The sequence below is a fragment of the Cygnus atratus genome, chromosome 7 (genome assembly GCF_013377495.2).
Source record: "Cygnus atratus isolate AKBS03 ecotype Queensland, Australia chromosome 7, CAtr_DNAZoo_HiC_assembly, whole genome shotgun sequence".
Classification (NCBI taxonomy): Eukaryota; Metazoa; Chordata; class Aves; order Anseriformes; family Anatidae; genus Cygnus; species Cygnus atratus.
This window is the reverse complement of record NC_066368.1, coordinates 19,913,491-19,927,619: the sequence shown is the minus strand read 5'-3', so window position 1 is coordinate 19,927,619 and position 14,129 is coordinate 19,913,491. Positions and strand designations below refer to the sequence as shown.

Sequence of the window (14,129 nt, the reverse complement as noted above, 5' to 3'; positions counted from 1 at the left end):
CAGCAATATCCTTGCTTTTGTATTTGCCCTGTTTCACCCATATTTGAGAGGGACCCAACCATAAACACAGACCTCCCTTTCATTGCTGGCCACAACCTCCACAGCAGACTACACTGGAAATCTGTATCTTAACACGCTTCAGCTTTAGGTGATCCGAGTCCCAGTTTGTAATAGATACTTACCCAGCCAAACACAGGGCAGAAGGAATCTGCTCCTGATACAGCACCAGCACAAGTAGGCTGGATGCCCTGATCAGTACAGGGGACACAGTAGAAGGGCTGGACAGGGAGTTACTATTGACTCCCAGGACTTCTCAGGCAGTGGGACAAAGGCCCAGCACTTGTCTAGCTCCTTGCAGGCTTGGTGTAACCTTTGTTGAATCCCTCCTGCTGAAGCAAAGCCAACCTCAATGACATTCACCAGGTAATGGTGGCAGGACTGGCCACATCTTCAGAGCCCAGGGAAACATTTTAAACACTGACCCCCTCCCCAAAATACTGGATTACGATTGAAGAAACTCCTGAGAAATCATAGGAATGAATTTAACATCTCATGATCTCACAAAGTGAAGCAACCTTCTGCAGCATATGCCTGTATTTCTAACATAATGCATGTTCATGACCTGGCAGATGCACCGAACACGATGTAGCAGGGAGATTTCCTTGGCATAGCCAGTGATTTTTTGGACAGGACTTAAGAGTCAATAGCATGGGAGTCTGGTCAGATGTCTAAGCCATATCAGTAAAGGCTCTGGCAATTTAGTGAAGGGGCTGTGGTAGATGGTATTAAACCTTTATTCCCTCCTATTTAAATCTCATCTCAGGGAAGTCACAGGTAATCTGAACTAATGTTGGAGAAAGGACAAGGACCAGAAAAGACTTTATTTGTCATTTCAAAAGCTGCCAAAAGGAAGTTTTGGAATGCCTGGTGTGATGGGGGTGTGATTGTTTCCCTTACCAACATCCGGGCAGAAAGGACGGTGCTCACCTGAGCTAGCATCAGTGCCTCACAGCTAGAAGCTGAAAACAAGTCAACAGAATCTCCTTAAGGAGAAAGAAAGAAAAAGCACCATTCAGCCTTCTTATACCACTTGATAGCACCATGCAGAAGCAGAGAACTGCAGCTCCAGAAGCCCCCTGTTAACATCAGGCAAGAATTAGCACAAGTGTGATTGGCATAAACAAAAAATCCTGACAGATGGATCTCTTCTGGTTCAAACCAGCTCAAACCAGCCCCTGCTGGTTTAAGCAATCCTCAGTAGCATAGAGAATTAAATACTATGCCTTTCTTTCAGAAAAAAGCTACTGTGGAAAGGGAACGGTAAGCAGCAACACTGGCTAAAACAATTTTATCTGCAATTATTTTTCTCCAGATGATTTTACTGGGGATGGTTTTTCTTCCCTAGTTGAAGATACATAGGGTTACAGCAAAAACAAACAAACAAAACAAAACAAAACTTCAGCATCCTGAATACACTGAACACCAACTGGCATATGTTGCATGGAGCTTCCAAAAAGCCAAATGAGATTTCACAATGCTTCACCAAGAATCATTTATGACAGTGATTGAAACAGGACCAGCATTTTACAGTATGCCATACTGGTGCTTGTCAGAACATCAGTCAGACACTTTTACCTCAGATGTGAGCTGGAGCACACACAGGTTTCATACCAGAACTTGTCCATTTTCATTTCCCCTACTGGCCACAGATCAGATGAGAACACACACAGCATCAGTCTGCAGCTGATTCTGTGCATCTTGCAGACATGAAAGCCATGTGCACTTGGGCATTTCAGAAGAAAATGATGAAGGTGTGTAAGACGTTATTAACCCACCTGAGTTTATCCAGTAAACCTTTTCACAGAACAAAAAACAAACCAAACCAAGACTGAATGTTATCTATCTGGGTTCTCAGAGCAGGATCATCCACAGCAGAGTTCGGGAAAGGGTCCAAGTAATTGCACTTTAAAATATGGCAGGTGTAGGCAACAAACTCTACATGCACATGGCCATGAAGATTGCTCCCCAGGTACTTGCAGGGCTTGTCTGCCTTTATCACATAAGCATGGGACATCCTGACACCTCGCACAGTATGCAAACCCATGCCAGTGCAGCTTTGCTAGAACTGTCTAGAAGTCTGTATATTTTAAAACATCAAGAACAAAGAACCGTGTTGTTCATGAAGATCACAGCCAGTAAGCTTCAAGCATGAGATCATACAGAGGTGCGCACACACACACACACACTTTTCTTCTAACAGCTCTTAGTGTGTGTTCTCTTACCATAGACCCCTCTCAGGCATTATTTTTTTAAAGATTAATTTAGAAATAAATTAATATTACATTTTAAGAAAAAAAAAATCACTGATCTCTTATTCTTTGGGATATGTTAATGCAACTAATTTTAATATGAAAAGATTATGCCCAATGAAAGTTGTACTTGAAAAGGACAAAGTAAAACCTGAACTGGACCTCAGGATTTAATTCAGTATCTCAATAAGTAAACAGAAGCTTTTACCTAACTGAGAAGTCCAGGCAACTCCTAATAATACCAGTCAGAAAATCATCATTGACTTTACAGAGATTTAGACTGGGCTCTGGTAGAGAAAGCTTTCAGATGTAGAAGCCTCATGTGCTGAGTTTTAGAGGGGCTTCGGGCCTGCCCCAGTCACACTGATGCGAGACTTCGGTTAAATGACTTGAAGATGGACAGTGGTTCAGTGAAGCAGAATGGTCAAGTAAGTGGGTAAGTCTGTCTAAAGCTCTGCAAACAGATTTTAACATTGTCCCTCTTTTCATTAAAGCTGACTGATTAAGAAGAAGTCCCAAATTCAAAGCAATAGCCAAAGCAATTCTCTGACCATGTAATTTATCACATCAGGACTAAAACCATTTTTAAACTCATACACTTAATGCAATATTTACTTCCTCAACTTTGAACTTAGTACCTCCTCTCACAATGCCAAATTCTCGGGTAATTCACACATGACACAGCACTAAAGAAGGAAAACCAATTTCAGCTGTATTGACTAAGTATCTTTTTTCCATAACAGCTCACATTTTTACCAATACACTAACAAAACCTTAACCAATGGTTTGGAATGAAAGTTACATCAGGTATATAAGTGCAGGTCCGTTGATGACCTGACCTGTTTAAAAAAAAAAAAAAAAAGCAAAACCAATCCCCAGAGCACTGAAACCATTACGCATTGAAAACAAACACTGTACACATCCACTACTCCCCAAACACAAGTCACAAGTGCAACATCCTTTGAAAAAAAAAAATTGTTCCTCAAAGGAAACCCAAAGAGGCAGTTTTTTAGTGTTATGTTTAGTAAGATAATGTGTGCATGTGTTGGAAATCACAGGTTGGAATTTTAATTTTTTTTTTTTAAATAAGGCAAGAGGTTTACGTTTCAGTAGAATGAGTGGGGTAGAGAATGAAGAAATGTTCTGAAAATGACACATTCTTTCAAGTTTCATTCTCATTGGACATACATATTACAAAATAAAGATTTTTAAAAGTGCTATATGCTTTATGAGTCTCATCACAATATGCAAAGCATAATTTTACACCTGCTGCCTAAGACAAAATGTTAGTGGCAGTGTTAGCAGTAGATTAGACTCTAGCTTTCTCATTTCCCTCAGTGTCTGGGACAGCCTCCTTCATCCTGCTGAGAAAAAAACCACAAGACAGGAAAAAAAAGACAACAACCAACACTCTACACATCTTCCAGAATCATTTAGAGTCATCTTCTAAAGTAACATACTCCATGAAGTTGATGACAGTTCACTAGTGGCTTGCTTAATACCACAACCAAGGCTCATTCTACTCAGTAACCTGTGGCTCTTTGATCAGCCCAGTACGTGAGACGAAATGTTGAGAGGTATGCAACCATGATAACATTGACGGATACGCCAAAGGGATTTTAAAAAATTCCCACAAAACGCAAATGTAAAAAACTTCATCTGCCAGCCCTCGGCTGTTAGCCAATTTTAAAAAGGTAGAGCAGTTTGCAGTAAACAATGATATTTTAAATCTTCAAGGACATACAGAAACACCCCTCCCACCCAGCAGTCAGACGTGAAGGATTTCTGCAGCACAGTCTTCTGGCTCTGTGTAATGTGAAGAGTTTGTATCTGAATGGTGAACCCCAAGCATTTCTTTACTTTCAAAGTTTGGCTCCATTAGTGCAGGTTTTTCAAAAATATTCTTTTTGCTAGTTTCTGGACAGTTTTGTACATATATTACTCGGTTATAAGCTTTAAGTCTCTTCCATAACTGTACGTACACTTTGCATTGTACATACATGAACAGAAGTCCTCCAGTGAAACCAATAGCCACAACCACCAACTTAGTCCAAAATGGCCATTCTAGAATCCCTGGAAGAAAGGAAAAAAAAAAAAAGGAATAAATAAAAAGGACCAGGTCAATATTGGGTAGACTACATTGCATCTCTCAAAAACATTCCTTAAGGAGACTGTCACAGAGTTCCTATTTTGCCTTTTTTGTTGTTGTTTTGTTTTGCCTTTTTTCTCCCTTTAAGTTAAAGGCATGCAGGCTTCTAAGCTTGTTGAGTTCACATAACATGTTTATTCTCACCCACCAGAGGAAAAAAAGAAAAACAACAACAGAACAATTGATCCTCTGTGACTGAGCTCTTGTACAGCACTATCAGGGCAACAGCCAGTAATAACTTCAGGTCCTTTTACACCTGTTTTTACAAGAAAATTGGAACAGATTATGAAAAGAATTCTATGACATGCTTTCCTCTTGATAGCAAGATACTCAGTGACTTAAGAAGTCTGTTCCACTGTCATCACATAGTATACAGAGTCATAGTTTTTGAACTCAAAATGGAACCACTGATACCATTTAGCTTGACGTGTTCTTTATGCAGAGCAGACAATTTTATCCTCATCAGACCCAGTAACTTCTAGTTGAACTAAAGCATCTCTTCTGGTGCAAAATGGGAAGTGTTGAAGATACTGAAGCGTTCTAGCAAGCTTATCTGCCATATTAAGAACAACCACCTGCACTTTTGCTGAATCTGTCTGGCTTGAACACTCAGCCATTGGATCTTGTTACATCTCCATCACCTACTTTTAAATAACAGATTACTTATTTTATACATCTTCTGCTTTTACAGGTCCTGCATCCACTCAGTCTCTCTCCTCTTGAAAGATAAGCAACACAAGATGGATATGAAACCATACTGAATCGCACACTTCCAGGTTTCTCACAGAATTAGCAGCAGCATAGCAAAATCACAGCCAAGCCTTCAAAGTTTTTAACTGAAATACAGGCCACTGTTCTTCTGGAAATGCATGGTAGTGTGGGAAGAAAGAAAATATTTTAGTCCCCAAACCCAAAGGGCACTGCAACATGACTACTGATGAAATCCCACCAGTGATTAATATCTGAACCTCTGACTCACAGGTGAGCTATCTGATGCTATCTGTGGGCAGCAATAGCCTACACCTGCCACTGTGCAGACATGAATTCATAAATGTATGCACACTCTCCACACGCACCCCAGCTCCTCTGAGCACTCCCCAGATTTAGAATCCAAATGAAGGGAGCAAAGAAAGCACTGTAACAAGTACTAAATACTCCACTATTCTTCCTAGTCATGTTCATCTAATATATTTTTTTTACTAAAATAACCTGGAGACTATAAATCTTTGACGGCGTATGCTTTTCATTATTATATGGAAACCTTACATTGAAAGAACAACAATTTTCACCATACACAGAAAAGAGTGTTGGATAGAACAAAATCTACAAGCTTTCATTCAAAGCAGCTTCCTGACTGAAGCTATGAACAATCAAACTACAGCTAAAATGAAAAATTACTGCAAAACAGTTCTGTTTGAAGTGTGATTCTGCTCTGAAGAGAATAACGGCTCTGTGGATTTGCAGGTTTATTGACGCTCAGCTACCTCCACAGGTGATGTTCTTCAACCACAAGCTAAACATTCTCCAGCTGCTTATCAAGTTGGCATCCAATGCTCTGCAAGCCAGTACAGCTTACTTCGAAACAGCCACAATGGCTCCCAGCCTTGTTACACACCCTGTCCCTCCTATCCCCGCCTTCAGGGGGAGCTCAGCTGCCTGAGAAACCGTTCTACAACAGATGGAAATCATAGCCCAGCACACCAAAGTAAATAGATTTCAATTTGGTAAGTTTACAGCTGGCATTCTGAAGAAAACCTTCTATTCAAGAAGTTAAGACATCCTTGCAGTGGGGTGGCAACCTCTAGATGAATTGCAGTGTGTCTCATCTCAGTTGCATGAATTGGAGTCCTAAGAATCAACCTGAATTTCTTCTGCTTCACGTACAACCACTAATTACAATTTCTCCAGCTGAACATGTCTCTCACAGGAAACCTGTGCTAACCCATCTCACAGATGGCTGAACAGAAAGAATAATCCTGTTAGTTTGGCTCAAAGATTTGGATTTAGGTTCCTCTTTCTTCTTCTCTTTTTTAAACTGTTCTCATTTTGCTCAGCTAAAGGTAGCCATAGCAGCAAACAAATGTTTACATCCCTATCTGCTCAGTAAGTGTTGCAGTTGAAAACTAAATCAGCTAAGCCAATGCAATTTTGTGTCTGCCACAGTGGATTGGTTCCCTTATCTGTGCATTTCATAAGTGCAAAATAAATTGCTATGAAATAGACTTAAAAGCACCCACAGACAAATTTACACCAATTTAACTAAATCATTTAAAAACTGCTTTTAACCCAACCCAACCTCAGGCTAAAGCTGCCTGGTCTAAGTAAAAGCAGTACCTGCACACTCATGTTCTGCACCCTCTCTGCATTCAGGATCAATAATTATTCCAAGGGAATAAGTGGGAAGATAATCAGGTAACATACCAGTAGTCTGTCCCTGTTTAATCTCTTCAGCAGTCCTGTCTATGAGGACATACAGAGACCACACAACGCAGGTGATGGCAATGATATGGAATGTTACAGAGCACATGATCTTCCTCCTCTCGCTGGCTGTCATCTGTAACTTCTCCCACTGTCAAGAAATCCAGAAGCAGAGCAAAAGATTAAGTGTTTATCACAGTTAACAGAGAGTATAAAAACCAAACACTGATAAGAACAAAAACCAGACAGCAGACCAGTTTTAGAAGTCACACAACGACTGCCCTGACCACAACACGCGCGTGATGCCTGGCAGCTTGCTCTGCTGTGACATGAACAATCGGTTCAGTACGGGAACATCAGGGCTCAGCTCTCACCTCGAGCCTCAGCACAAAGTCGTCGCACCCTGCTTACCCACACAGGCTCCAGCACAGAGGGATCCACAAGTAAGGCTGCTTCTTAGTGCGTTCATAACTGAGCAGCTGGCACCCACACTCAGAAATGAACATCTTGAAGGACAAAAGGGCTGCCTTGCTCAGGCAGGCATTCAATAACACACTGCAGTAAGAGTAGTACATGATCCAATCGTCCAGTACGTGTAAGATATCTCACTTTGTGCTGTTAGAGTCCCCCGGTGCACAGTCAAGGCTGTTTAGCTCTCAGCTCGAGGCTGTTTAGTTCTCACCTCCTACCTCTGGAGGCTTCATTCAATCTTCACATATATTTAACGCTACTTACAGTAGCAACACCCATATTTTATTTTCAGTGTTTCAAGTGCACTTAAACACGTGCCCTAAGAATATACAGCAGAACTGGGATAACAGCTTTAGAAAGTGAGATTATGTATTAAGTTAAACCCCCAGACCTGCATCTTTCAGCAATGTCTTTACAGCCACAATAGAAACCACAAAGTCAGGTCACTGACACTGAGGAAGGATAGAAAGAATGTAGACAATTATTATAGATGCTTCTAACATAAAATATACCGAAATTTTCAAAAACAGCTTTTATTTATTTATTAACCAATGGCACCTGGAAGTTTTTGTTTGTTTGTTTGTTTTTGTTTTTAAATGCATTTTCTCTATATGATGAAAGCTTTTGCAGGTTTATTATGCATCCGTCAGTGTATTTGCTTGGAACAAAGTGTTAAGGTGTTTTGGTTTTTTTCCCCTCACACTTCCATAAAATATATACCAGGGCACTTAAGCTTCTCATACATACCCATGTGTTATAGAGAGCTGCATTTGATGTGTCCTGAAATAACTCATAGAAAAAGTTGACTTTGAAAAAGAGGGAAAGTGTGGAAGATAATGAGGATGACCTTACTGGCATGACTGAAATGACCCATCATGTTGAATTATTGTTACCACTGCTTCAAATACAAGAATGGTTGAACCACAAAACAGAGACTTTGTGATCCTTTGTCTTACCAATAAATAATGTCTTTGGCCAGTTCAAGCCATATTTCTAGATCAGTGGGCATCCAAGTCTCATCGTGGCACAAGAACTGAAGACTTCTAGCAATGACATTAAAGATTTGGGTCATGCTAGGAAATTATATTCTTTCAACTTCCTTGAAAAAGACTAGAGAAAACATTCCCTTTGGATGCTATGTTTTAAATAAGAACTGGATTTTGTATCTAAACAAAGATGTTTAGTTTCTACAGACTCTTACAGAGTCACAAGGTCTTGCGTTTTGACTAGCTAATGCTCCTCTTTTCAGTTCTGCAGCTAGAGCTCCTCTGCTGGACTATATCTCCTGTGAACTGCTGCCATCAGAGCCACCAAACCAACCCACATCACTTCATCTCTTCCATCGATACAAGTCCACATCAGAGAAGCTGTTCTGCAAATTATTTATTCTGCCCCATCCCCAACTGAAAACTAGAATCTGGAGGCCCCTGGTGCACTGTTCTGATGACAGAGCAAATGGCATTTCACAATTACAACACTCAACATTTCTGACTTTTTTTTTTTTTTTTAAGTGTTGCTGGAACAAACAAACAAAAAATCCACAGAAAAATTAAGTCTAGTTGTCTTCTTTTTTCTTCATTTAAATTTAAAAATGAAGCTTCCCTCTCTCTCCCCTCACTTTCACTTGTACCATGACGTGGTTTGTTCCTCATTCTCTTCCCTTTGTAACTTGCTGTTTGAACACGTCACAGGTCAATATACAGTGATGCAATACAGCCTTAAGATGGTGAGGATGTTAGATTCCATTTCTACCCTACAAATAAGCACAAGCCCTATTATTTGTCCCATCCTGTTCATAATCACCTGTTCCAGACTGTTTTCTCCCCACTGATAGAATACCACAGAGGGTGAGTTGAAGATACAGAGGCAGCTTGTCTTCTGGCTGCAGCTGAACCTCTAAAGGACTCTTTAGACATATTTGAAAGGTAAATTCCTTCTTATCCTTCTACTTATCCTTCTGGCATCTGGTCTCCCTTCCATGGATGACCTGTTCAGATATAATTAATGATGCCAAATGACTCATTTCTGAAGGTGCCCAACAGATTTTTCTCACAAATACGCAGAAAATGCTTCCCCTGCCCACTCCAGGCAGAGTGAGCGTAGAAGAATGAGCAGCTAATTGGCACCTATAGCACCTCTTTTTACTTGGGCTTCTCTAGAATAATTTCTTTCACGTCCTATGAATGGGCAGCGCAAATAATCGTCTGTTGAAATAACAGAACCTATGGCAGCCAGTAGTGGCAGCTCAGAGCTACAATGCTCTGTGCTAAGGGGCTACCAAGGAAAAAGCTACAGTTCTTCAAAGGCAATGATTTGCTGCAGTCATAAGGAGAGGTTGTCCTATCAACAGGAGATGCTATGCTATATATATTGCAAACTGCACATCTCCATTTAAAAAACAACAAAGTGTTTGAATTATGCTCCATTTTCTGTTAGGAGTTAGTTGTGGAAACCAGACAAGTTCTCACAGTAGCTTTCAGTTGGCTGCAGTCTAGACTGCAGACCCTACATGATTTAAGATCATCATATTTGATTGTGATGTTTCTCATTTATTTGAGCTCCAGACTAAGGTTATTTCTATTAACCTCTTTCACTTTGGTAGATGTGGCAAGATTTGTCTGTGCTAATAATACCAGTGACTTCCACCTCAAAATCCCGATGGTAAGGATTAACTGAATTTGAAAGCTTGGCGGATGTGGGAGAACAAAAAGAATTCAAGCATAAAACTGGTCTTACAATACAAGTAGTGTTTAAGTACCTATACTTTAAATCACCGGATTTATTAAAGGTATTCCTATTTTATAAAACAAAAACAGAGGTTCTAGCAACCTGAAGTACTAAAACTTAGTCACACACAAAGAAAAGATAAAACATTTATCAGTGAACCTTCTTCTACTTACACTAAAATAGGTTTTCTTGATAAAAAATGCTACAAATTTCAACCGAATTATATTCGGATCTTACGATTTAAAACAAGTTTAAACTGAGATCTTCATATTTTCAAAAGAATTTAAAAGCCATGTAGACCTCAGTACAGCAAACCAAAGCAGGTAACAGTAATATAAAGCTCAGTCTTTTCATAAAAAAAAAAAAAAAAAAGCCACCAAAACCCAATACGGATAACTGCAAAGCAAATGCCTTTGTGCATTAGCTCAGAAATGCAAATGTGAAGTGAAAAAACAGGTTGCTGCATGCACATATGCATGAGCAAGCATGTATGTATGTACACTTACACAGAGAGAGCTGCAGGGCTATAATAAATCTCAACTATTTTTTCCTGTTAGACGTGGAGCAATGCAACGAGAGAAAGGACTGGAACTCATCTTCAGGTTTGGCAGTTGAACAGGATTCCCACCTTGAACTCTCAAAGCAGAATTATTACGACAAAGGTTAAAGCAGAAAAATGCTGCCTCTCAGAGCTGGATTCCATCAATGTTGAATTTGCGAGGCTGAGTGTTAAGCAATTTAAATTCTTCTGCAACTATACACAACTGACCGGACTTACTAAGGAGCCATAGCCATAAATACGTTGGTTCTGTGAGACTGTGGGCAAGGACAGCTTTCAGCATGGATGCATGTGTAACAAAGCCTACCTTTCGCAAAGGCTTCAGTTTTGTCTCCATGATGAACTCGTACTTGCACAGTTCACAGCATCGCGTATCTGAGCTCTTGATCCATTGCTGCAGGCAGGCTTGGTGCACAAAATGAAGACTTCCCGTGCAGTGACAGGGGGTAATCAAAGGGCTCTCGTCATCTCCTTCACAGTGACATATCCTGAATCAGAAGCAAAGCTGCTCATTAGAAGAGGAACCAGAAAGGATGTGAAAGAGGCATGTAATATCTATGATCACACACGGCTGTCCGTTGAGGATCCGAAGACATACATATCAAAGGAATGTCTTTCATAAAGGAGCTAAAACTAGAGAACTCCCTTGCTGCACAAGCACACACATACACGCAAAATAATTGAGTGCAGACACTGCTAACTAATAGATGAGGCGGACACACAGAGCCTAACAGAAATTTGGTATCCTAAAGAAAAAAAAAAAAGTGTACAAAACGACAACCTTTCATCTACTAGAACAATAGCACTTAACTGAAAATAGCATTTAAACAAATCAGACAGCACTGCCCAAGACAAAATATGCAGAGGTACAGCTACTCACGGATTATGATCTAACACAGAGGATAAAACAAAATTCCCAAACGGATTATGAAACAGCCCACACCAGTAACGTGAAGAGTTAATTTAGCCTGGATTTTGCACAAGGGAAATGATTATTTCTGGTGCCAATTGCTAAGAAACAGAACCATGCTGCAAAGCTATAGCATCGATTTTCCTCAAATACACCTACTCTAAAAGGACTAATGGCTTTGCTCTTCAATTCCTACCTTGCAAGAGCTGCTAAGGAACAGCTCTGCAAAATTCCCAGTTTCCCTTACTGCCTAACTGTGCAGACAGAAGGGGCACCTGATACAGTGCTACTGCCAGGTGATGGCATTTGATTTCCAGCTTTAATTTATACACAGCACTTGGGCTGCATCAAACACCACTAACTCCTTCTAGCCATGTGGAAGAGGTCATGAATTGAAAGGGGGATGGTAAGAAGCTCGCTCAGGGAATGAAAATAAGTTACTACGCATATGCGAAGTACATCCTGGCATGCTGCCATCCCTGTCTATTACTGAAATCTCTTACTGATGCGTAGCATCTTGCATCTCACGACCTTGCTGATAGCTAGCAAGTGGGACTGAAGGAGTGGGTGGATTACAAGAGCATCTTGTTGATGACAAGCCAGTAAGGAACTAGATATTGCTGGTAACGGGGTGTAGTGGGGGAGAACCAAAAACTGGCAGGTAGTAACACAGCCAGCTCCAGAAAGTGATGTCAGGGAGGAGAAAGATTAGGACAGTAAAATACTAGGTAGAAGGACCTGACAGTTACTCCTGTACCTGGTGTCTCCTGCTCCTCAGACACATCTTGGAACTGAGATGGGGCAGACCTGCAGACAATTCACCATGAAGACAGTCCAGAGCAGCATGCTCCTACCACCTGTGTATATGACTAATCCTTTGTAGCTGGAACAAGGACACCCCATCCTTTTTGGACCCCATATTACAGACATCACATGGACTCATCACTAACACCCAGTGCTTAGGTCTCCCCTTCAACTAAGGCAACCAGAAAGCTCTTCACGAATGAAACAGCATGGTGGGATAACAAACTGGGATGTAAAGGTTAAAAAACAATCCTAAGATATATGGACCAGATCTCAGAACCAATGTTCAAGCAGCCTCTTTTCCTCCTTATTCCTCACCCTCTGACACAAACCAGCAGTGGCTGTCAGGAAAACACATTGCTCATTAAAAGCCAACGAATTTTCAGCTTGGCTTTTAGTATGTGTAGCTGATTCTCTCATGATATTCCCAGTTTGGGCACTGATGAGAGAAAAATACAGCCTCAGAACCCTGAACCTGAAACAAATTGAAGACAATTTATTTGACTCCCAAGGAAATTCTTTTGTTTAGTAGACTTGTTAAGTGCATCAGAGGGGTTGAGGGAAGCAGAGAGAAGGTTGCATGCTTCAAAATGCACAAATTAAAGCAAGGTGACAGGGTGAAGGAAGAGACAAACAACACAAAGGCAGGGAAAGCAGAATGGTCACCACCGCACACAGTAGGGCTCGAAGGTAGGCGGTTCTCCAATAAACCAACCTGCAGGTATCCCCCGATGTAGACACAGGGGAGAGAGGGGGGAATTTTTCTGAGAGAGGGGAAGGGCAGTCAAGGTCACTGTCCTTCTCAACCGAACAGAGCGGCGCCCGCTGCTCTTTTGTTTTCAATTTCACTGAGGTGCTGTCCTCAAAGACGTCATCATCTCCCATATCATCAGAGCAGAAGTCCGTGCTTTCCACCAGCATGCTGGAGGATTTCTCAGCTTGAAAGTGACTGGAATAGCTCTCCAGTTCATGGAACTTATGCAGGCTGCTGGTGCTGGAGTTGTGGGAGAAGGAAAAAAGGTAACGCAACAGTTTTTTGCTTCTTGAAGTGTCATGGTCCACTTTGTCCTCCAGCAAGGGGATGTGTACAGTGCTGCGGTTCTCTGCTCCTCCCGATGCACTCGAATAGTTGGAAAGGGAAGGGATGTAGGAGTGCTTATAATTGCTAAAAGAAAGAGGCCTGAGATTCAGCGATTTCCTCTCTTTAAGATGAAATTTGTTAATCCTCAAATACTGCTCTTGAGTCGGGGTCAATTTGCCTTCTGAGCATGTTCGCTCCACATAGTCAAAGCACTCGCTGGTGCTCTGTGCCTTCTGGTCCACGTCATTGAGGGACTTGGAGAATTTCAGAGTGCAGGTGGGCTTTACATTCTTAGCAGACCTGAGTGCCTGGTCCCGATCCTGCCCACGGGAGTTTCTCTTTGCTGCATGTAACGTGTCCTGACAGATTACTGTCACAGTGACCCCTTGTGTCAGAGAGCTCTGGCAGTGAGGATTTTTCAAGACAACAGCAGACTGCACTGGACTGTGATGACAACATTCAGAAAACACTGCACTGGAACTGCATGCAGAACAGTGGAATAAAAGCACAGAAAGTAAAACACAATTACATAAGAGAACATGTAATTAAAAGTGAAGAAATGAGAATTACAGCTAGGGTGGGAATGTCATACACAGCGGGCCAAACAGTCAGTGGGATTCAATGAAGCAGTGTTAGAAAGCAGCTGAGTCAAACAAATGGGACGCTTCAGATCAGAACCCCGTGTTGCTTACTTCCCCATA

General features: G+C 41.2%; 1 protein-coding gene across 7 annotated transcripts in view; it reads right to left on the bottom strand.

Moving 5' to 3' along the window:
• Window positions 1-2,851: 2,851 nt before the first annotated feature.
• MARCHF8 (membrane associated ring-CH-type finger 8) overlaps window positions 2,852-14,129 on the bottom strand; it is a 92,315-nt gene continuing 81,037 nt past the window's right edge. For 5 of the 7 annotated variants that reach the window (XM_035562407.2, XM_035563984.2, XM_035564798.2 and 2 more), the window contains 4 exons: window positions 13,063-13,908; window positions 10,941-11,121; window positions 6,880-7,027; window positions 2,852-4,382 (listed from right to left, as the gene is read on the bottom strand). In XM_035562407.2, the coding sequence (XP_035418300.1) occupies window positions 4,078-4,382; window positions 6,880-7,027; window positions 10,941-11,121; window positions 13,063-13,908 (1,480 nt within the window). In that variant the 3' untranslated portion in view covers window positions 2,852-4,077. The remainder of the gene's footprint in view (window positions 4,383-6,879; window positions 7,028-10,940; window positions 11,122-13,062; window positions 13,909-14,129) is intronic. The other 2 variants (XM_035566404.2, XM_035567186.2) reach the window with 1 other exon arrangement.